The sequence below is a fragment of the Acartia tonsa genome, chromosome 9 (assembly GCF_053477335.1).
Source record: "Acartia tonsa isolate MP-2025a chromosome 9, ASM5347733v1, whole genome shotgun sequence".
NCBI classification, from domain to species: Eukaryota; Metazoa; Arthropoda; class Copepoda; order Calanoida; family Acartiidae; genus Acartia; species Acartia tonsa.
The window spans coordinates 27,173,577-27,194,180 of record NC_137268.1 but is presented as its reverse complement, the minus strand read 5'-3'; the positions used below and the strand labels follow the sequence as shown (position 1 = coordinate 27,194,180).

Below are 20,604 nucleotides of genomic sequence, written 5' to 3'. Positions count from 1 at the left end.
CAATAATGATGAAAAGAAGAGTATAATATCATTACTCAACTATAGAGTATAATTTTAAAGTAGTATAATGAAAGTAAAAGCTGATTGCTTTCGCAGGCAATGTCCTTAAAACAATACTATTCGATTAGTATAACCTGTTAATAGTTTATATAAACTTTTAGAACCTTGCTCCCAATTCAATTTTTTTCTCTGGATTAAAACCTGTTCTGAAATGTATTTAAATGTCATCATCTCATGTATCAATAAAAATCCATGCAAAAATTTAAATAAAAGTCTGTTGTACTGGGCCTTGAGCCTCTAAGGGCCAATAAAAAAATCCCTTAATTTATCATTTTCCTATTCATGGAAAACTATTTATTAAATATATATTCTAAAAATCTCTAACAGTCAATGTACCTGAACTAAAAAGCAGCTGAACTTCAAAATATGTAAAAAAAAAAAAAAAAAAAAAAAAAAAAAAGAAGTAAAATTAATAAATAATTCTCTTTCTCTCTCTCTCTCTCTCTTGTCAACTTTAACTTTAGTAAACTTAATTAAATTAATTATGCTCAAAGAGTGTCCTTTCATTTCAGCTAATTTCTCAACAGAATCTTTAGCTTTTCCCCAAGTTTGCCCCAAAAAAACACGGAAACCTTGAGTTTTTAAAAAATATCAGGAATTTTAAAATTCACCTTGCAATTAACATATCAAATTGACATAAAAAAAATTTACAATGAAGTAATCATTTTTATGGGGATTTTAATAATTTTAAGTTTTTCCACTAGTGTTGAAAATTGGTGTGAAAGATTACGATTATATAGGCCTAAATTGTGTCATAACTAAAGACATTAAAAGATAAACTAAAAAGTAAAAACATTTCCAGTAAGTTAATGTGTGTGTTTGTGAGTTTTCAGCTGAAGTTACATTTCAACATTTTTGGTAGCGACGCTACTCAACAGTTCGAAAAGCTTATCTGTCCTCTACTTTTAGATGGAAGTGATTTACTCAGCTGCTATTCAAGATAGACAGCTGAAAATTTTTGTGAATTACAATACAATTTACTTAGTCTATTAATATGAAAAGTTAGATTTTCTTGGATGCTATCATAAACAGATGTTTTTGGGGGTTAAGATTTTCCTGATTAATGTGTATCTACTCTATACCTCAATTAGTCCGCCAGTCAGGGGTTTGTTTGGGTTTAAGCTGTTAAATCTTTCGATATAAGTTCCAACGGTCAAATTAGTATTGATACATTATTCAGATTATTAATAAAGTTCTATATGGATCAAATTTTAGTGGGTATTTATAACATCGAAAAATAATTATAAACTTACAGAAGATTTTAAAAGTTAAGTTATAGTTTGGTTTGGTGTGTATGTGTGTGTGTTAGAGTGTGAAACAAGGATGACAATATCAATAAAAGCGAAGCTTCAAACTCAGAAGGAAGGACAAACGAGCCCCTTGTACAGTTCGAGGTGGTGAGTAAACAACCATTTTTCCCCCTGGACGTCTATGAATCATCGTTGTCACAAAAACTTTTACTGGAGCTTCCAAACTTTTAGCGTGCAACCTTTTTAACCAATAACTTTATTTTTTATCTTATTTTTATATAGTTAAAGGGAAAGCAAAGTTTTTTAGAACACACTCTCAGTGTTAAAATTAAACAAGTTTAAAAAATATTTTTGAAAAATGAAAACAGCAAGGTTGCTTATAACTGGGTTAAAAAGAAAGTTTAGTTTAATGCCATTTTTTACCAAAGTTTTTTATTCAAAATTACATGGCTCGGCAGCCGCGCGTCAGCCGCGACTAAGCCTCAAACCCCGTTTGGATGATTTAAATTTTTTTTAAAGAGGGATTGCCATATTTTCAGGTCAGCTGTTTTTCAGAATTGTAAAAGGTTGATTTCCCTGAGGTTTACAGGCTGCAAAAGCGCAGCTGCCGAGCCCTGAACAATTGCTTTGCAACTAACAATATTAAAATTTCAGAAACAGTGTTCATCAACCGGACCAAGATAATTATACAAAACATGAAAACAGACAAAACAACGTTAGGTAAATTATTTTTTAGGACTTCCATGGAGTAGGGAGTAAATAGGTATTACCCACCTCCATTAAAAAATAAATACATTAAATTTGAACAAATCCTCCCACTCCCCCATGAAAAAATCACCCCATGAAAACAAACTTCGAGATTTTAAAGCCATTTATTTTTACAGATCAGGTAAGATTTTGACATTTCATACAATAAGATGTGGGTTATTCTCTCCATACCCCTCCAAAAATTCAACCCCAGGGCAAAAGTTTTTTTCTGTTGGGAGGGGGAAGGGGTATGACAATTTTGATCCCATTTCCAAAATAAAAAGATTTTCTTTTCTATAATTAATATTATGTAACATGCGTTTGTCAGTATGTTACCAGTGATTTGTTCTTGTTAATGTAGGTATTTATTTGGAAGCAGCTTATAGTTCCTATAAAAAAATGAAGTCATTTGTATTGAATGACCTAATTTTTTATGGGCACTATAAGCTGCTTCTAAATAAGGTTTTTATAATATCAAGTCTAGAAACTTTAACATTCTTCCTAAAACATTCCAGGGATAAAGGGATCTTCTTAAAATAGGTAAAAAAACAAGGATGCCAATAATAAGTAGGGATGCAAAATTATGAGATTATAACCAATTTTGTTGGCACCGAGTGGCCGAAGACCCGGGTTGAAAAAACGGGTATTAATTTTATCATTTGTATTTTTAAAAAATTTGAAAATTGTCTCTAATTCGATGCTATACATGATTTTTAAGTATCGCCGAAAACCGGTTCTAAAACAGCTGACATTAATTGGTTTCGAAGGCATACTGAATATATTATTCCTTTATCCCAAGTTTCTCTGCAACAATTTTTGCTATTGTTAGTCGCATTTTTTCCGTAAAACAATTTAACTTTCTTGGAACAGGGAAGTTTGTTTACAGTATACTAACATATACAAATACTAATTTACTCCGGAATTACCAGGCTAACTAAACTTATTTTAATCTTATTATTTTTCATATAAATATCCGCGGAAAGCTGTCTATAATACGATAAAATAATAATTCTTTTCTTAATGAATCTCAAACATTGAGTGAGGCAGGGGTCATAGGACTATAAATTATTATGTTTTTTATTCACGCTCTGAGAGAGCTGTCTTCTAACTTTGGACAATTTTATTAAAGCTTGATTGGTTCGTCTTATCCCTAAAGATCCCTGCGTATTCTATATAGTTAATCAGGGGATCTTAAGGGGATGAGACAATGGGCGACAAACTAAGCGTATTCTCAAATTTTAATTAAAATGAAGATTGAAATTATTGGTTGAAAACTGTAGACACTGGTAGTTTGAACTAATAAAATAAGATTTCATAAAAGTTTTTAGTCAATAAATTCAATAAAGTGTTTGTTTAAATTACCAGTGTAATGTGGATTAGAATTATTGATGTAAAGTTTAGAAATGTCTGCAAGTAGAGTAGATATGGAACAGTTTTGACGACCGTGATAATATAAAAAATGCCTTAAACCTAAATCAATTTAAGAGTAAGCTAAAAAAATGCCTTCTAGCAAAAATAGACATAACATGTTATAGACTTCTTTGCCGTTCTTGCCACCTAAGAATGTAAAACATTTATTCTGTCTGTTCTACAAGTCTTCACTGATTTACCCCTCATATTAATTATAAATGTTTATAGTCAATATTACAAACACACATCATGTTACTTTCCCCTCCAATTCCCTTCCTTACAATTCCACATTATAATCCCCATCATATATAATGCGTAAGTTCTTATTTTAAATAATTAAGCTTCATGTTATCTATTATATTTTTTTATCATTTTTTTCTTATCTGCAAAGGCTACTTAATATTACCTCGAGAGAGATTAATTAGTCCTTTGACACGAATTTTAAATGTGAATACTATTATCTTTATTATTAAACTATAAGTAATCATGATCAATTTTATTGTTTGTTTGTGATTATACCATGTAATGTATATATATTTTTTTGTATGTGTCATAAAATAAATATTTCATTTCATTTCGATGTCCTAGTGTTGTTTTTTTGTTTTATGTTAAGATAGATCTCTGAAACGACTTGGCTCCTAGTTACAAATATTTTTAGGAAGTATTAGCCCAGGGTTTTTATCTGTCCTTAATGACATTGAAGAAATGTATTTTTTTAATTTGATTTTCTTGGCTGCTTTATGAGATAGACTTCAGAAAGGATTTTTTGGTAAAGATTCCCCCGGGGTGAATTATGCTATACTTATTTTAGGAATAGAAACCCTGGAACCCAAGAGGAGAGAAGCCAAGTGAACGAGGATCTTCCTCATTTTGAAAACAAGTTTGCCTCTATAAATTCAGCAATCTACACAACATACTCGTATCAAGATGACTCTGAACATGAAAATGATGATGACCTTGTTGTCATCAATAATTCTAATGAAAAGGTAACTATTCGTTTTTCTCTTAGCTTAGAAGCTTCGCAAAAAAAGTGATGGATTGGTACTTTCCCTCAAAGTGCCTGTCGAGCCCTGTTACTAATCCTTGCAGGGGCCCTTACTTTGCAAGGCTATCCAGTGCCCAATATAGCCCAACCTGAACTAAAGTAATAAACAAACAAACGAACACCCCCCCCCCCCTTATTGTCTATACAAGACGACCATTCTCCTGAGAGGAATCGCCAAAAATATTTCTTAAGTCTCGCTGACCTACTGGTTTTTCTTTTCCAACAAGGGTGTCCAAACTTTTTAATACTACCATAGGCAATTGGAAAAAATATCAATAAGAATGACAACAACTATAAGAGCAGATTTTGCTGGATGCTCATTGGGACAGAGAATTAGCAGCAAAAAATTTTCAGTTGTCTATTTTAAATAGCAGCCGAGAAAATATCATTTCCATCATAGCGTTACGGATGGACTGACATACAGACAAAGTGAAATATAGAGTAGCATCATGTCCAATCTCGTTTGAAAATACAATGATTGGTCGTAAGATATTTTTATTCTATATTAACCTATCACTGTTAATATTAAGGTAAATACAGCTCTACCGCTGCTGAGAGAGGAGGAAAAACGGCCACAGAAAATATTTCGATTGAAACCGTTGATGCATCAGCACACCCACACACACAAACTCAACTTGGAGGATTTCACAGTTCAGCCAAGAATTAAATCTAGGGAAAACAGCAAACTTTTCTGTATTCTACTCTACATTTATAAGTTTAGAATTTATTTCTTTAAAATTTTATAATAGTTTTTTTGGATCATGGAAAGAAAACAAAGTAGCGGGTTTCGTCGTATTTTCACAGTAGCCTTTGATAGGTTATTTTAAGTTATGTTAGGTAAATGTTAATGATCGCGCCACAGAGTTAGGAAATAGGCTCCACATGGTTAGGGTACCCCGCAGAGTTATAGACCCCCGTAGGGGCTAGAAATAGAAGAAAAGCTACTGAGAAAATACGACAAAAATTCGTTTTCTTTCCATGATCCTTTTTTCAAACAATTTTTTGCTATAAATTTTGATTGGTCGGTGCTAAACGTTTAGTGTCCAAACTTTTAAATAACAGTTTTCATCCACAAAAGGAGTAATTTTGTTCATAATCTTTAAGATCTTTATCCCTTAAGACCCCTGCACAAAATATAAATATTGAAAAATTTGTTGAAATGTCCGTAGTATGGATCAAGCCACTTCACAGGATATTCTCAGTTCGGTTAGATTTATACAAAATAGGTAAGTGTCTTAAACACACACACACACACACACACACATACATATACACAAACACACAAACACAAACATACACACACATACAAACACACACACACACACACACACACACACACACACACACACACACACACATATACCCACACACAAACACACACACATACTCACACACACAAACATAAACACACACACACACTCACACAAACGGAATGGACAAACGGACAAAGTGAGTTATAAAGCACATGTTCAGTTGTCATCACAAAAAAAGAAAGAGAGATAATATACAAAAAATCTATGAAAATTACGAATGCTTTAAAGCAATAAATGTTTATGTCTTTTAAAGCATCACCGACAGACGGACTGACTAAATAATGTATACACTAGATGAGCATATGTCATAGGAATCTTCATTGAACATTTTAACTGTCTATCTTCAATAGCAACTGAGAAAATCATATTTTAACCATAGCGTTATGGACTAACGGACGGACGGAAAAGTAAGTTATAGAGAAGCTTAGCTATTAAAAAAACATAAAAGGTTAAAAAAATGAGAATAGTTATTTATCGCATGGTATTATAAACAGCTTTCTGCGGATATTAAAATGAAAAGGTTTAATATTTAAAGCAGGCCCGGGCTAAGAAATATGGTATCAAAATTATGATTTTTATTGTGATATTCGTAGAAAACGGGTTATATACGGTACGATACATGAGAACCGGTTCTAATCCAGCGGATATTAATCGGTTTCGAAGCCATAATAAAAAACGGAGTTTGCGAAATTGATCTAATATTAATAAAACAGAAATATAAAGTTCACCTTTAATATTTTAAAGTGAAACACATTACGTTAAATATTTTTATTAATCTTTAATGTAGTTTATCTCAGCTAGGGGGGAAACAAGTAAAATCAAGTTAATAGGTAGCGACTCAATATATGTTCTTTTTCAGGGGTGGGGGGGGGGGGGGGGAGGTTTGAAGTTAGTGTAAATTCAGAGTGTCAGTGGTTTGTGGGGTTATATCCCTCCAATTTTTTATTATATAATCATTCAGGTCCTTCCTATTATTATTACTATAATTTTGTAGATATTAGAATTACTTTAAAATAGAAGCGTCGCAACACTATAGGTTTTACTAATAGAAATATAAGAATAGAAGCATATTCTGAAATCTTTTTTCGTCAAATCTAAGAAGGAACATTTCTAGCAGACAAAAGTATTGTTTACTTTCGACTCAAGCTGATATGGATTCTTAAAAAATGATAGACTCGCTATATACTCGATAGTGAGGCAAAATTTTTTTTGTGAAAAATCATCCAAAAGCAAATTAAAATCTACAAAAATTAAACAAAATCATATGTTAATAACCCTTTTAAGATTTTATTTAATTTTTGTAAATTTTTTTATTCGATTTTGGAGGATTTTTTTAAGAAGCTTTCAAATTGAAGACAAAATTTTTGGGCAATTAATTCTGATTCCGCAAAGCTTTCTATTAGATAGATAGATAGATGTATTTCAACATAAGCATACAAAATGATAATAATATTTCTTACACATATTTACAAAATTTTATGCATAGTTTGGTACTTTCATAACCTGGGTTGGCCGTTGCAAAAGCTGGAAGTACCGATTTAAGACAAACATATTCAAATGATTTTTTAATGTTTCTAGCTACATAGAAATTTTAATCAGATAATTAAATTGGATATATACATATAACATATAAATAGGTTTAAATAGTATAAATAAATAGTAAGGTATTAATGATGCTATTTACACTATGATACAATGGGGTTAGAGAAATTCAAATTTTGATAGTAAATTAAGGCAAATTTTAATTATTTTTACAGACAAAACATTTTTGCTTATTACAATTAAAACTCTTATATTTATCTAAAGCTTTCTTTTTGATGAGATTTTTAGTGGAATTTTTAGTTTCAGCACACCTTATAGCAGTGTCTAGGTTGTTCCATATTTTAACAAAGCAAACATTAGGAAAAGTTTCTAGAGCTTTATGTTTAGGTAAAGGTACTTTTAATTTCATTACTCTGTTGGATAACATTGGTTCAAAAATATTATTGAATGAGTCTGGCATTTGTCCTGCAAGGAAACTTTTTACAAAGCTACCTATGTTAACAGTCATAATATCTTCAAGTTTAAGTAAATCAAGTTTTTCAAGTAATGGATCTACATGAGCATTGTACTTTGCATTAGCGACATATCTCACAGATTGCTTTTGTTTTAATAATAATCTACTCATTCCCTCACATTTAGCATTACCCCATGTTGTAATAGAAAATTCCAAGTGCGATTTTACAAGGGAATTATATATAGATTTACGAATTTTAGTTGGTGCAAACTTTTTCAATTGATTTAATACAAAATTAGCACTAGATACTTTGTTAATAACTGAGTTTATATGGTGTTCCCACGTTATAAACTCATCTAGATGAACACCTACAAATTTAAAAGATTTAATATTACAATCATTTCCAATTCTTTCAATCTTTTCACCACCAATTTTTATGACTAGAGAATCTTGGACACACTGCATTTTTTTGGTTCTAAAAACCATAAACTTAGTTTTGGCAACATTAAGTGAAAGTTTATTTGCTTGAAACCAAAGTTTAGCTTTTTCTAGTTCAATGTTAACCCTTTCCTCTAATCTTTTTAAATTGCTATCACTGTGTGCAAAAATTGTGTCATCAGCAAAAAGTGAAGAAAATATATCAATTGCATTTGGCAAGTCATTTATATATAATAAAAACAGTATAGGACCCAGAACACTACCCTGTGGGACTCCATGGGTTATGTTTTGAATAGATGATTTGACACCATTAATTTCTACATATTGAGAACGATTATTTAAATAAGAATGAAACCATTTATTTGATAAACCTTTAAAACCATAATGGTTTAGCTTGGTTAAAAGAATTTGGACATTGCAAGTATCAAATGCCTTTTTTAAGTCAATGAAGCACCCCAGTGTGTATTCTGGTGTTTGAGAATCAAGACCTTGGTATATTTTATTCAATAATTGAATTAAGGGCTGTGTTGTGTTGTGCTTGGGTCTAAATCCATACTGATGTTTATAAAGAATATTGAACTTATTTAAGTATTTAAACATTTGACAGGCAACTATTTTTTCCAGTAGTTTAGAAAAGGCATTTAATATACTAATAGGTCTATAGTTATCAAATGAATTATTCCTTCCTGATTTAAAGATTGGCAAAATTTTAGCGCATTTATAATTGTTTGGAACAAAGCCATGTTTAAATGAAAGATTAAATAGGTGAACAACAGGATCTATAATACTTGGCATAATTTCTTTTAAAAGTTTAGTAGAAATATTGTCAGGTCCACAACTTAGTTTAGGTTTTAGCTTATTGAGAGTAGAAAAAATTATTTGAGGGGTGATTTTTTGAAAGACAAAATTTTCATTGACTGGAACCCCAAGGTAGTCATTAAAATCATTTTCGCAAAATGGAATTTCATCTGCTAGGCTGGGACCAACATTAATAAAAAAATTGTTAAAACCCTCACAAATATCTTGAAAGTTTTCATAAGATCTGTTATCATCAGTAAAAAGATTTGGGATAGAATGCGTTTTTTTATTCTTGTTAATAAGTTGATTAATTGTAGACCAAGTTTTTTTCATGTTAGACGAAAATTCATTGAATTTAGAAAAATAGTACTCTTTTTTGGCTTTCCTAACTGCAGATTTATAAATATTATTTGCAATGACAAATTTTCTATTGCTATCAACGGTTTTATCCTTAAATTTTTGTCTTAATAACATTTCTTTTTTCTTTCTTAGGTTTAATAAAGCTGGTGACATCCAGGGATTTTGGGGGATAACTCTTTTGTTGGGTTTTATAGTTTTAAAAGGGAAACATTTTTCAAAGTTTTCATTGATAACATTAGAAAAGTTTTCAAAAGCACTCTCTGGATTACAATCTGTAGTTATGTCAGACCAATCAAAAGAGGATAAGGATTGCTTAAATATTTCAGTATTTTCATTAGACATATTTCTTTTTTGTATAAAAGAATCTTTGTTTTGCTTAGGATTACTAACATTTAAGTAAAATATAGGGAGATGGTCAGATAGACTTGAGTAAATAAGTCCGGCATTGTAATTATCCATCCTTTTATTTGTAAAAATGTTATCAATCAAAGTGGCACTTGTTGGTGTAATTCTGCTAGGTAATGTAATAACTGGTAAAAAAGAATGAGAGATTAACATATTTAAAAAGTCGTTGGTTGGAGAATGTTCATTATATTTAAGAAGATTAATATTTAAGTCAGAGCAAAGAATTATTTCTTCTGCATTCATAATTTTGAGCGAAGTTAGAGTTGTATTAAGCCAATCAGAAAAAAATTGTATATTGCTATTAGGTATTCTATAAATATTTGCGATTATCTTAAACTTGTTTCTTGAAATGTAAACTTTAATTATTAAAGATTCAAAATTGTCATTAAAGCACGAGAATTCTTTGATAATTTCATAGTTTTTTAAGTTAGATAAATAAATAGCCAAACCCCCTCCCCTCTTTACTTCCCTATCTTTTGAGATTAGATTATAATTATTTAGACAGACTAAATCTTGATTTTTGATTCCCCACGTCTCTTGGACACATAAACAAGAGAAATTAAAGTCTTTGTTTTTGGATTCCTCTATCAAGTCTCTAAGATCATTTGATTTATTTGAAATACTGCGAATATTTAAGCTTAAAACGGAAAAATTTCACTTTTATTACTAACTAGCGATTTAAATTCATTTTGATCAACATACTTACAACTATGCCCAAAATCACTATTCAATATAAGCTCATTCTGACCATTACTTGAAATTAAATCTATATCATCATCAAAGCCCTATAATAACAGATAAGTTTAAATTTTACAATTAAAAAGTGCCAGTTTTGAAAATTAATTTTATAAGTTATACTATTAAACCCCAAAATAGTAAACTTGATTATCATATAGTAAGAGATTGGTGACATACAATAGAGATAAAGTGTAGAGTGGTGACGTTAGTTTAGACATATATTAGATTTGATATCAGAGAATGATTTTTAAATTTAGAATCAATTTAATTCTTTTTCACATATTTTGGCTTTGTATCAGATTTAACACCAACATGGTTAGGCAGATAGCTGTCGATATCACTTATGGTGTAAGTAAACGAATTTTCACTTTTGGGATAGTAAGTTAGCCAAACGGGTTTTTCGCCTTCTACTAAGAAAATATACTGTTTACAGCTGACGTTTATCTATGTATGAAATGAAAAAAAAACATGCAGTCGTAACAAAATGTGTACACAATTTCAACCAATGAGATTAAATGTATGTACCGATACGATTCTCCTATTGGCTCAATCAGACATTGCCTCTCTTTCTTAGTACCTTTATTTAACGAAGCTACTCAATTATTTACTTATATTCAGTCTGTACATCCATTGTTCCAGTCCGTAATGCTATTTGGGGAAATGTGATTTTCTCGTCTGCTATTCAAGATAGACGACTGAAATTTTGCTGTTGATTCTCTGTCCTAATGAGCATTCAGTATGTAAATTAATTATGTGGTCGGTCTGTCAGTCATATTTCAAAAGACATTAATACTTATTTTTTGTGTGGTTTCATGATTTTTTTATTACTCATGTACTCTATAAATTACTTATTAATATCATCCAGTATATAATAGTTTGTCGGTCAATCAGTCATGCTAAAAAATATAAATACAAAATCGCGTTGTCCGTAGTACAAAGTTTTAGGGCTATGCTCCTTTTGGTAGTTTTTATACTTGTTTTTTTTGTAAAGGATTCCTGGTTCAGAATTTCAAGAGCAAGACAGAACAGCAGTTGACAATGATAATAAAAAGTTTGTTGCGGGTTATTTGAATGAAACGAAGTTGCCGGTTTCGTCATATTTTCACACTATTTCTCCTATTTCTAGCTCCTGCGGGGTGATCACCAACCCGCAACTTCGTATCCTTCACATGACCCTTGGTTTATTTCTACATGCAATTCTACTCTTATGTTCAGTCGTGTATGTTGGTCTGTCTGTTTGATAGTCTGTATGAAACGCACAGTGTTTCGTTGTTTTCTATACCTTTATTTTTTACCCTCCCCTTTTACTGTTCCAACATTTACTGCGATATCCCCATTTTTTCATCTGATAATACTACTATATAAAAAAGTAAGCTGTTATTGTCTGTAGCAAAGGATCTCAAAAACTGCTGAACCAAAATAGTTTTCCTTTACAGTGAAGCTTCTTGTAGGTCTGGGGAAAGATTTTAACTATTAGGGAGGAGGGTATCTCAACCCTTCAAATAAAAGATTACTCCCACCCATAGACGTCCAAGGGGGGGGGTAATGGGGCGATTACCCCCCCCCCCCCCCAATTTTTTTTTCATTTTAACCCCCCCCCCCCCCATTTAAAATTTACCCCTACCCTGGGGGTGCCGTAGGCACCCCCAACCATTTAGGAGGGGGTATTTACCCCCCCCAAACAATTTTGGGGGGGTAAATACCCCACCCAAAATAAAAAATCTCTGATAAAAAAAAATTATGCGCGCTTCGCGCGCATTTTTAATACTATATATTTAATAAAATTTAAATTACCCCCCCCAAAAAATTTTACCCCGGGGGTAAATTTTGGGGGGGGTAAACTAAATTTACCCCTGCCAACAGATTTCAGGGGGGGTAATTACCCCCCCCCAAGCAAATTTTACCCCCGGGGTAAAAATTTGGGGGGGGGGGTAAAAAAATTTGCGGCGCGCTTCGCGCGCCATTTTACTCCCGCCAAAAACGAATTAACCCCCCCATTAAAAAATTTTTACCCCCCCCCAAAAAAAAAGCTTGGACGCCCCTGCTCCCACCCCTCTCTAAAAAATGTTTTGCTTTTTAAATCTTAAAATGAAAATGGGGAGGGGTTGAGTTCTTCCTCCACCTGCCTACCTTAAATGCCCTGAGAGCCTTTAAGGGGTGTAGTCACTGAAAACATCAATATTAATGCCTAATTTAACCCATTTATCATTTTTTCCAATCAGTGCATCTTTTATAATAAGGGGGGGGGGGTATCTTTTCCTTCTTCCCCGTTATTCTAAATCTATTGCAATAAGAGGAGGGTGGTTGTTTTGTGCTCAACAGGCACTTTAAGGGAAGTCACAATGAATAATTATTAACATATTTTTTTGCGGCATGTACACGGGGAGTTAGCTAGCTGTGGGAAAAATATTTTTTTTTTATTATAATGTCTAAGTATAGAAAGGAAAGAAAGAGAAGGGGGAATTTTTTTCATGAGCATTTTCTCTTGGAAGGATTGTGGTACACTCCCACAAACCAGTTATAAAATACAGGACCTATGATAAGCTTTATCGTAAAGAAGAACCATATCGGTCCAGCGGTTAGCAAGATCCTTCGGTACACACAGACAAATAGACTCATAGACAACCTGTTAATTCTATATAAGGATTTATAACTACGCATATATGGACACATTTGGTTCTTGTTAGTCTACAAATATGTAAGAACTATAAGAGAAGAAAATTATTATTAGATTAATATAAAAAATATTATGTGTGGGTTTTTCTCATTTTATTAAATTATATTTTAACATGGCTACTGAGATGGTACACTGGAGGATAAATTTATTCTCTTCTCCTAAAAAATTGTATTTTGTCCTATTCATATTCTAAATGCTTTTTTCATATTAATACATGTTAGAATTGTCCTATCGATTTCAAACTTTCCATGATGATTCCTATAACTGTTAGGTACTATTTAGGATGCGTAGCAACTCTATAATCGTTACCAGAAAGTCCTTACTTTCATTTTAAAATTTATGATATAAATAACCTATTCATCTCAAGTTCGGAATAATGATTCCTAGGAGAACAAAGTACAATAATATAAGCGGAACATCTCTATAATCAAATCTTAAAAATGAAAATAGTATCCTTTTATAGTATTTTGTATTAGGCAATTTTGCAACCAATTTTAGACAATTTTCGGGTATAGTCCCCTCCGTAACATCGAACCTTATGGGGCGATTGTATTTTTCACAGTAGCTTTTCTCCTATTTCTAGCCCCTGTGGGGGGGCTCTAACCCTGCGGGGCCAATTACCTAACCCTCTGGGTCAATCACCTCACCCAATATAACCTAACCTAACATAAAATTACCTATAAAAAGCCATTTTAAAAATACGACGAATCGCCCCTTATGGCACGATGTCACGAAAGGGACTATTTCCCCAATTTTCTTATATTACTTCCAATTAAATGTTCTACTTATTAAGTTATGACACTCTACAAGGGTTATTGTTCATTTGTCCTTCCTTCATGATATGGATGTTGTGATCCTTGTTTTTATTAAGTTCTCCAGATGACAGGATGTTGGATCATCAAGATATTTCATCAGGTTTTATAATTATATTTCTCATTAATTTTATATTAAATTATTTGCAAGAGAGAGGTTTCGTGGTTTTTATAAGATTTTTGGAAATATTCTTTTTGAAATGTTTAAGATTGTTAAGATTTAAAAGTGACATGATGTCTGCGTGTGTATAATATCGCGATAACCGCTTTTTCTCTATGGTTTTCCTTTTTACTGAAGCTTCCTAAATGCCCATCAAACTATTTGGGGGTAAGGTCCCTCGACATTTCAAAGTCAAAACCAGAAAATATCAAATGGTTTTAAAATGCTGCGAGAGTTATAATATAAAAAATATATATTTAACAATTGTTTAAGAACCTACAGCTGAAGCCCTAAAACAGCCACTGATGAGCCGCGAAGCCACCGTTACTGCTGCTTTTACCGCTACTATTCCAGAAAATAATCCGCCAAACCAGAAGTTTCAACGCCATAGCCGTCCAAATGCTATTCGTGGCCGCCATTTGCAAAGCAAGTCAGTTGCAAATTCAGCCGTTTACAACAGTCGACGGTTGCCGGTCAGTAGTCTAAATTTGAAGCCCCTGCACTCAAACCGTCGGCAGAAACCGTTGATAATTTCGGCTGGACCGATTTTGCCGACACCACTCTCGAGCAACGTTCACATGAATCGGCCCAGAAGGCGTCAGGTTCGAATCCTTAATATAAACCAGTATCAAATATTTTGTTAATGTTAAAGTGTCATTGATCAGGGATGACAACATCCATTAAAGCGAAGATTTGAAAAAGTAGGACCATGAAGAGAATTTAATAAGCAGAATATTAATGAATAAGTTTAAATAAAGTGTTTGAATTTTAGATTTTACTGTACTTTTTAAATAAAAACTGAAATTTTTTTTTGTTGTTCTATTAATTGCCTAAAAAAACGAAGAAAATAAGCCATTAATCATTAAATTCTGATAACTATAAGTGGGGTAAAATTGCTTTCAAAAAAGTTCTCATAAAAAAAACACACTGTATGTACTGTTAAAGAACATACTAACATTTTTTTAACTTTTCTATAGAAATGCCTCGTTATAATATTGTATTTTGTTGTAATAGAAATCAGTATTCTAAAATCAAAGTAATAGGATAATTAATCCACATAAAATTTATGTCAAAAAGTTTAAAAATCAACATGTTTTAAATGGACGTACGGAAATTCTGATATATATTCTAGTTGCTAGTCTAATTCGTACTTTATTTCTACTGGACAATTCTAAAATGCTTAAACGAACAATTAGAGCTATGTATTACGGACGGACGTACCGAACATAATTATAGAAAAGCCTCACTTTTGACAAGGATGACAACATCAGTAAAAACAAAGCTCTTTAATCAAATAGGGAATATATAAAAAAAAAACATGAAAAGTATTGTGGAAAAACTTTAAAAACTGCATGCCTAACACCATACATATTATTAAAACAGGTTTATTTTTTATGATAAAGTAAAATAGGAAAAATACATGTTTTTTAGAGCTATAATGGTACTTTGCTCTCGAATTATTGCTAATCATAATACGAATCTAATTAGTTGGTTTGAAAGCACCACGACTAGCATTTCTAAATTTATAATAATATCAAATTGTTTCACATTACTATATACTTATATACCTTGTTTAGGTAAACTATAAGCCCTCCCGTCCAGTTCAGTATAAAAAGCCGGCAGGGATAGATTTGTCTGCCCCACCCCAACGACCTATGTATGAAGCTAGCAACCATAGACCTGTATATGAAGCGCCTCTGGAAGGAATAATAATAATCTAACTATTTTATAACTAAAACAAAATTTTTACTAAAAAGCAAAAAAACAAATGAATAAGTATTTTAATTGACCATTCTTTTCAAATAGAAGTCACAAATTCTGTACAAAATATTTATGACCGATAGACAGAGGCACAGAACATTGTATAGACTAGATGCGCACATGTCATTTCAGCTCTCTATCTGAAATAGCAGTCGAGAAAATTACAATTACCCCCATAGCGTAACGGACTGACTGAATGACGGTCGGGCTTCTCTTTAGAATAATGATTTCAAGGACAATTAGAAACAATACTAAAGCAAAACATCTCTTAATATAATCAAATGTAAGTATGTCCATATAAAGCATACTGTATTTAAGTAGTTTTAGAACAGGTATTAAAAGTAGAATTCTCTTTTAAAAGTTAGATTATCGTGGATTGAAAGGTGTGATTGAACCAAACTTTATGGCTCAAGAACTTCAGGAAATAACAATAGTTCCAAACCAGGTAACTAAAACAGGGATAGGCAGGGACGTACAAGCTTTTTTATTTTGAGGGGGGTAAAAATCAGGGATCTAAAGAGATAGGACAATGTTTGAATAATTGATGTACATCTCCAATGTTAATACACAAATTACCCCTTCTGTAAATTACAATAAGTGGTTGAAACGTATGGACAATTATTTAATAAACCAACCAATCAAAATTCATTAAAAGTCCCCAAAGTTGTTAAGCCAACGGATAAGAAAATGTTATCATGAATTTTTGTGTAATAAACAGTCCATTGTCCCCTTTATCTCTTGTAAAAACGGGGGTTTCAAAAGTTTGAGGGGGATAATCTAATCTATTTGTTAAGTTTATGACGGGGGATAATGTGGGGTTTCAAAGGTTTGAGGGGGTTAAACACCCTTTTACACCCACCTTTTTTTGATAACGTTAGGTATATCAAAAAAATATTGTTGGAGGCACAATAGTTTTTCTTTAGGCGCCCTATCCTTGCCCATCTAAATATTTGATTTTTTTATTTACAAAATTTAATTAATATCCAAAATCTGACAAAAAAGCTTTTTTGTTTAACTATAGAAAATTTAGATGAGCAAGAACATATATATCCATGCGTTGCACAACAGTCCAGCTATTAATTTGTTAATAGTTACTCGTAAATATGAAGTCAATAGCATGTAAGCCATGACCACTTCTTATTAATCAAACATTGTCGACATAAACCATTGTTGCATATAGATAAATAGTTAACTTGATATTACGGTAATCTCCATTTAAAAGTCAAACCTGTTTCTTTCATAGCTTCTGCTGAAATGATTCCGTTTTTGTTAACTTGCTCGGACGGAAGAATGGATGGACGGACCGACCATAGTTATAGAGTAGCTTATGCTAATAATCGATAGATTAATTTACATCCCCAATGATGATATACAAAATTTCCTATTCTGTAGATTACAATTATTGATTGAAACGTTTGGACACTTAATTTTATGAATCAACCAATCAAAAATCATCAAAAGTTTAATAAACAGCCCATTTTCCCCTTCCTTCCTAGAAAATAGTACTTTTAGTATCTTTGACTGACGGATTTTTAAAAATTATATAGTAGATGTGCATCTGAAAATTTTAATAAAACTTTTAATTAAGTTAATTGGATTAGTCCAACAAAATATATTTTCATTAATAATTTTCATAATTTGGGATGTGTAGCATCTTTAGAAATGGTCTTATCTCTTTATCTTATGCTGTCCCCCCCACCCCTAAATTTTTAGCTTTTTAGCTTTGAAGGGAAAGGGGTTGATATACGAAACATGAATAAAATAATTATCGGAGAGATAGGGAACAATGGGCTGTTTATTACACTAGTCTCCATAATTTTATAATAACGTTTTCTCATACGTTGGCTTAACAAATTTGCAGACTTTACTGAATATTGATTGGTTGGTTCATTTAGTAGAGTGTTTAGACGTTTCAACGACTAATTTTTATCTAAAGAAAGGGTAATTTTTAATCATCATTGGGGATGTACATCAATTTATCGGGCATTGTCTTTTCCCTTTAGATCCTTGATAATTATTGCTATTGAAACAGAAAAATATTACTTTCATTATGGCTTCGACGTAACCGACGATCTATATGCGCTGAATTAGAAGGAGCGACGGAATACGGACGTATATCCTATTATAAGAGTAGCGTCGCTAGTAAAAATATATTTTTTAGATTTCTGGTGCTAATGGTGGAACTTATGTTATAAGGTAAAAAAATAGATATATTTAATTACGCCCCTAGAGGCCTCAAAGGGCACTAGAAGTGGGAGAGGGGGAATGTAGTCGACCCTCCAGATTCATTTTTATTTAAAAAGAAAAAGTAAACAAAATGGTACGTTCAAAATAGCCATTTACCTTCACAGGACCCATACAGCACATTGTAAAGGAGAACCTTTTAGACAACAGGCATCTTGTTACTTTTTTTCTTTTATGTCCAAGGATAAGGTTTTCTATATTTTTTTTATGGGGAATCCTTCCTTTCAATAAAAATGGCCTATAGAATATGATTTAGTGAGGGATCGGGGGTTGTTTATTATAATGACATTCTTCTATTCGTTAGACATAATGACAATCTTTTTTATAATTCAAATAAGCCCCAAAAACGACATGTCATGTCGATCAAAAGGTAGCGAAGCCCACTTTCTAAAAATGTTAATTATATTTCCAGTGTGGCTTTGAAACCGATTAATATCCACTGGATTAGAGCCGGTTCTCAGCCATACTGAAACATAATGTATAGCATCGTGTTCCAGACAATTTTCACGAATATTAGAATAAAAAATTATAAAATTAATACGAATTTTGTTAGCTGGGCTTTCGACCACTTAGGGCTAACAAAATTGTTTTAATATCATAATTTTTCATTTTAATAACCGCGAAAAGCTGTCTATAATATGAAACAATAAATTACTATTTCAGTTCAGCGCTTGATCCGTACGCAATGTTGGCAGTTCTAGGATTTCTGGTTTTTCTTTTCTATATCATCTACAATTTTCTCAATAATACAGGTCAGTTTCGTAGCGTAGCTACTCTATAATTAGGATATGTCTATGCATACATTCGTATTTTCAAACTTGATTCGAAAAAAATCCTGAAACCTATACGTGATTTTCAGCTGTCGTTGGGGGACAAAACAGTACAATTGGCGACCTTTTTATCTGCTCCCGAAATATTATTTTAGATTTATTTCGCTTGTTGGATATACCTTATTTCTGGCATTTTCTGTTATAATTTATTGTCTGCTGAAGTGTTTTCAAGGTTTCGTGACTTTTCAGTATTAAAACGACCAAGCTAATATTGCTTGATTCACTTCTACAAGAGACAAAATGAATTGAAAATTATTGCTAAAATCGAAATATATCTTCATGTCTTAGAATAGTGTAATTTTTTTAAAATAGGTTGAAAAACATACTAACTTTAAAATATTTATAGTTCATCATTTAATTCTTAATTTTACTCAGGAATAATCTAGAGCCAAGAAGCGAAATAAATCTAAAATAATATTTGGGAAGGCAGAAACAAAGGTCGTCAATTCTACGCATAAATTGACCCCCAACGACAGCAGAAAATCATATATTAGTTTCGAGATTTTTTCATATTAATTTCGTTGTTGGTATTAGCTGAATATTACTGTTCTTTTTCCACTGAGCTATTGTACGCTTCGACTGTAGTACTAATAATGTAAAAACTTGCCCTTGTTTGATATATAAGTACTTGGATGGTGCACTAGATTTTTATGTACGAAAATAAAGAGAAACTTCCAGCTGGCTAAAATAACGATACCCAATCCATCAACCCCCTTTAAATTCAACCCTTTCCCCTCTTACTGGATGAAAGAACTGACCACTAAATGAGGTCTATATTATTAACTTAAGTTGAGATCAATTTTCCCCTCTCAATATATCCACGTATACTATATCCACTTGGATTCTCATCAATAATAATTTGTTTATATTTAGGAAATAAAAGAAGTTTATCTGTGAGTATTACAGATTTCTTACAACCTTCATCTGAATACAGGCATGGCATTCTTCTTTATAATTATCTGGCGGATACGCCCCTAGAAGCCTCTAGGGGCACTCGACAAACACATATTCTTGTTGGATCATGGAAAGAAAACGAAGTAGCGGGTTTCGTCGTATTGTCACAGTGGCTTTTATCCCATTTCTAGACCCTGCGGGGCAATCATTAATATTTACCTAACCTAAAATAATCCATCAAAAGCTACTGGGAAAACATGACGAAACCCGATACTTCGTTTTCTTTCCATGATCCTTATTATTTAATATTTGATATTATGCCAAATCATAAAAGTTTCTATTTAACAAGGATGACAACATCCATAAAAGCGATGTTCCGAAACTTTATGACAAACGAACATTTACAGTTATAGTGTCAGAACTGAAACAAAATTGCAAGTAAATTTGTTGAAAACTGATTAAATAAAGGGTAATGTTTAAGGACATACTTACATTTCCAGGACTGAACTATAGAGATGCATCGCTTATAACATTGTACTTTGTTGTCCTAGCATAAGTATTCAAAAAACCAGATCAATCGGATAATTATATTACATAAAAATTTGTTGATAAAAAGGTTAAAAAATCACCATGTTTAAATGGACGTATGGACATTTTGGTAACGAT

General features: G+C 32.0%; 4 protein-coding genes across 4 annotated transcripts in view; all 4 read left to right on the top strand.

Annotated features, from left to right (window-relative positions):
* Positions 1-5,258, top strand: part of LOC145327468 (uncharacterized) — a 36,937-nt gene extending 31,679 nt beyond the window's left edge. The window contains exons 5-7 of the mRNA XM_080171015.1: positions 1,965-2,030; positions 4,279-4,453; positions 5,043-5,258. Coding sequence (XP_080027141.1) covers positions 1,965-2,030; positions 4,279-4,453; positions 5,043-5,258 — 457 coding nt within the window. The remainder of the gene's footprint in view (positions 1-1,964; positions 2,031-4,278; positions 4,454-5,042) is intronic.
* Positions 5,259-5,653: 395 nt separating this feature from the next.
* Positions 5,654-15,930, top strand: LOC145327467 (uncharacterized). Its single transcript, XM_080171014.1, has 5 exons — positions 5,654-5,738; positions 11,552-11,611; positions 14,109-14,152; positions 14,483-14,811; positions 15,787-15,930. The coding sequence occupies exons 1-5, from the start codon at positions 5,683-5,685 to the stop codon at positions 15,928-15,930; spliced, it is 633 nt and encodes a 210-aa protein (XP_080027140.1). The 5' UTR covers positions 5,654-5,682.
* Positions 15,931-16,352: 422 nt separating this feature from the next.
* On the top strand, positions 16,353-20,151 carry LOC145327806 (uncharacterized). Its single transcript, XM_080171356.1, has 4 exons — positions 16,353-16,415; positions 18,132-18,166; positions 18,878-18,966; positions 19,918-20,151. The coding sequence occupies exons 1-4, from the start codon at positions 16,374-16,376 to the stop codon at positions 20,127-20,129; spliced, it is 378 nt and encodes a 125-aa protein (XP_080027482.1). The 5' UTR covers positions 16,353-16,373; the 3' UTR covers positions 20,130-20,151.
* Positions 19,246-20,604, top strand: part of LOC145327805 (uncharacterized) — a 66,720-nt gene continuing 65,361 nt past the window's right edge. Inside the window, exon 1 of the mRNA XM_080171354.1 lies at positions 19,246-19,280. The gene's annotated coding sequence lies outside the window, so the exon portion shown is untranslated. The remainder of the gene's footprint in view (positions 19,281-20,604) is intronic.

What these genes read in the sequence shown, in the direction of transcription:
- LOC145327467 (XM_080171014.1), top strand. Translation starts at nt 5,683, where the DNA reads ATGGATCAAGCCACTTCACAGGATATTCTCAGTTCGGTTAGATTTATA. An exon ending in GTTAGATTTATACAAAATAG is followed by an intron (nt 5,739 to 11,551) that starts GTAAGTGTCTTA and finishes TTTTTTGTAAAG; the next exon opens with GATTCCTGGTTCAGAATTTC. An exon ending in GTTGACAATGATAATAAAAA is followed by an intron (nt 11,612 to 14,108) that starts GTTTGTTGCGGG and finishes GTTTTTATTAAG; the next exon opens with TTCTCCAGATGACAGGATGT.
- LOC145327806 (XM_080171356.1), top strand. Translation starts at nt 16,374, where the DNA reads ATGGCTCAAGAACTTCAGGAAATAACAATAGTTCCAAACCAG. An exon ending in TAACAATAGTTCCAAACCAG is followed by an intron (nt 16,416 to 18,131) that starts GTAACTAAAACA and finishes TATATTTTTTAG; the next exon opens with ATTTCTGGTGCTAATGGTGG. An exon ending in GGTGGAACTTATGTTATAAG is followed by an intron (nt 18,167 to 18,877) that starts GTAAAAAAATAG and finishes TTACTATTTCAG; the next exon opens with TTCAGCGCTTGATCCGTACG.